The sequence below is a fragment of the Penaeus vannamei genome, chromosome 32 (assembly GCF_042767895.1).
Source record: "Penaeus vannamei isolate JL-2024 chromosome 32, ASM4276789v1, whole genome shotgun sequence".
In the NCBI taxonomy this organism is placed as follows: Eukaryota; Metazoa; Arthropoda; class Malacostraca; order Decapoda; family Penaeidae; genus Penaeus; species Penaeus vannamei.
In genome coordinates this window covers 2,677,841-2,680,340 of record NC_091580.1, presented here as the reverse complement: position 1 = coordinate 2,680,340, position 2,500 = coordinate 2,677,841, and the positions used below count along the sequence as shown (strand labels likewise).

At 33.4% G+C, this 2,500-nt stretch overlaps 1 protein-coding gene across 1 annotated transcript in view; it reads right to left on the bottom strand.

Moving 5' to 3' along the window:
• The window catches only part of LOC138867759 (dual 3',5'-cyclic-AMP and -GMP phosphodiesterase 11A-like), a 43,064-nt gene that overhangs the window by 11,992 nt on the left and 28,572 nt on the right, over window positions 1-2,500 (bottom strand). The window contains exon 11 of the mRNA XM_070144392.1: window positions 1,579-1,679. Coding sequence (XP_070000493.1) covers window positions 1,579-1,679 — 101 coding nt within the window. The remainder of the gene's footprint in view (window positions 1-1,578; window positions 1,680-2,500) is intronic.

Here is a 2,500-nt window from a genome sequence, read left to right as displayed (position 1 = left end):
ATAACTTATTTTCTTCTTTGGAATAATAGATTACAGGTCATACGACGCTGTTCAGGTCGTTTGGTTCACTTGGCTAAAGTAGGGAAGGAAGTCTTGTTGATATAACTGTTAAAATCGACCTACTGGGGACGTTACAGGTCAAAGGTCAAATGTGGATGGATAATATTTGATCTCACAAGCGTTGGCGATCGGATAGAATAGCGAAAATGTTTAGTGAAACCTTGTGGAATGTTGATGTGTATTTATCTTGTTTTTTTTTTACTGGCTATAGAAAATGTTATCTTTCTATGTTATCAAGACTAAAAGAAAACATGAATGAAAGCTTTTGGATCGTGAATATAAATTTCTTAACAGATGATCTTCGGCTGAAACTAGATCTTGGATTATTAATACAAACACAATGATTGGAAATAAATCTTAGGATAGCAAATATAACTACATCAGAATTTCCTCGACTAAAACGTATCCTTGAATAGAAAAAATAAACAAAGTTTACTCCACAAAAAAGAAACAAAATATCCTAATTTGAAACTTTTTTTTCTTAAATCGAACATCAATTGAACAAAAAGAAAAGAAAACAAACAAAATATCCTAATTTGAAACTTTTTTTTTCTTAAATCGAACATCAATTGAACAAAAAGAAAAGAAAACAAACAAAATATCCTAATTTGAAACTTTTAACAAAATCAAACATCAATTGAACAAAGAAGAAAAGAAAACAAACAAAATATCCCAATTTGGAACTTTTTTTTTCCTTAAATCGAACATCAATTGAACAAAGAAGAAAAGAAAACAAACAAAATATCCCAATTTGGAACTTTTTTTTCCTTAAATCGAACATCAATTGAACAAAAAGAAAAGAAAACAAACAAAATATCCTTAATTGAAACTTTTTTTTCTTAAATCGAACATCAATTGAACAAAAAGAAAAGAAAACAAACAAAATGTCCTAATTTGAAACTTTTTCTTTCTTAAATCTAACATCAATTGAACAAAGAAGAAAATGAAACGAAAAAAAATGTCCTTAATTGAAACTTTTTTTTTCTTAAACCGAACCTCAATTGAACAAAAAGAAAAGAAAACAAACAAAATAAAATATCCTTAATTGAAACTTTTTTTTTCTTAAATCGAACATCAATTGAACAAAAAGAAAAGAAAATAAACAAAATATCCTAATTTGAAACTTTTTTTTCTTAAATCGAACATCAATTGAACAAAAAGAAAAGAAAACAAACAAAATATCCTAATTTGAAACTTTTAACAAAATCAAACATCAATTGAACAAAGAAGAAAAGAAAACAAACAAAATATCCTAATTTGGAACTTTTTTTTTTTCTTAAATCGAACATCAATTGAACAAAAAGAAAAGAAAACAAACAAAATATCCTAATTTGAAACTTTTTTTTCTTAAATCGAACATCAATTGAACAAAAAGAAAAGAAAACAAACAAAATATCCTAATTTGAAACTTTTTTTTCTCTTAAATCGAACATCAATTGAACAAAAAAGAGAAGAAAACAAACAAAAATGTCCTTAATTGAAACTTTAAAAAAAAAAATCGAAAAACAAAGGACTTACTGGAAGTATATTGAGAGGTCAGTGGCCAAGATGGAGAGCTTGAGGACGTTCATGACCCGAGAATACTGAGACGAAGACAGGTTGCTGAAGATGTTGTGTCCCTGAAGGAGAAACGTGGGAGGTCAGACGAGGTCAAAAAAAAAAAAAAAAAAAAAAAAAAAAAAAAAAAGAGGTCAAAAGGCTGCAATCGAGAAATAATTACTGCGGTCTTACTAATGACCTTAGAAGGGGAAGATTATAACAATTACACCACAATCACCGACCGTAACAGATAACCCAGTAATGATCGCGGGATAATGGCTGGAGGTCCTGAGTGAACTTCAAGTTTGTGGAAGTTTATCAGCATTGATCAGGAATTTGTAGGAGTCGCCACTAGAGTCATGCACGGGCTTATCACTCATCAGATAAGGGGGTATTTGATGAATGTCTCAAGAGAAGTTGGTTGCGAGTAATGGCTGGGGGTTCATGGTTATCAGATTAGACAGACACGTGTATCTATGAACACTTGAAAAAATAAAAAAATTACAAGGAGATGAACGGAGACAATGCGCAACAAGCAGAGACGGACTCATAGTTATACTCATTCGTTTATTCTCTTTTTCTCGTTCTCTCTTTCTTTCTTTCTCTCATTCTCTCTCTCTCTCTCTCTCTCTCTCTCTCTTTCTTTCTATCTCTCTCTCTTCCCTACTCCCTCTTTCTCTCTCCCTCCCTTCCCTCCAATTCCCCTGCCCTCCCCCCTCTCTCTCCTCTCTCTCTCTCTCTCTCTCTCTCTCTCTCTCTCTCTCTCTCTCTCTCTCTCTCTCTCTCCTCCCTCCCCTCCCCTCCCCTCCCTCCCTCCCTCCCTCCCTCCCTCCCTCCCTCCCTCCCTCCCTTCCCCTCCCCTCGCCTCCTCCTCCCTCTCCTCTCCCTTCCCTCCCTCTCT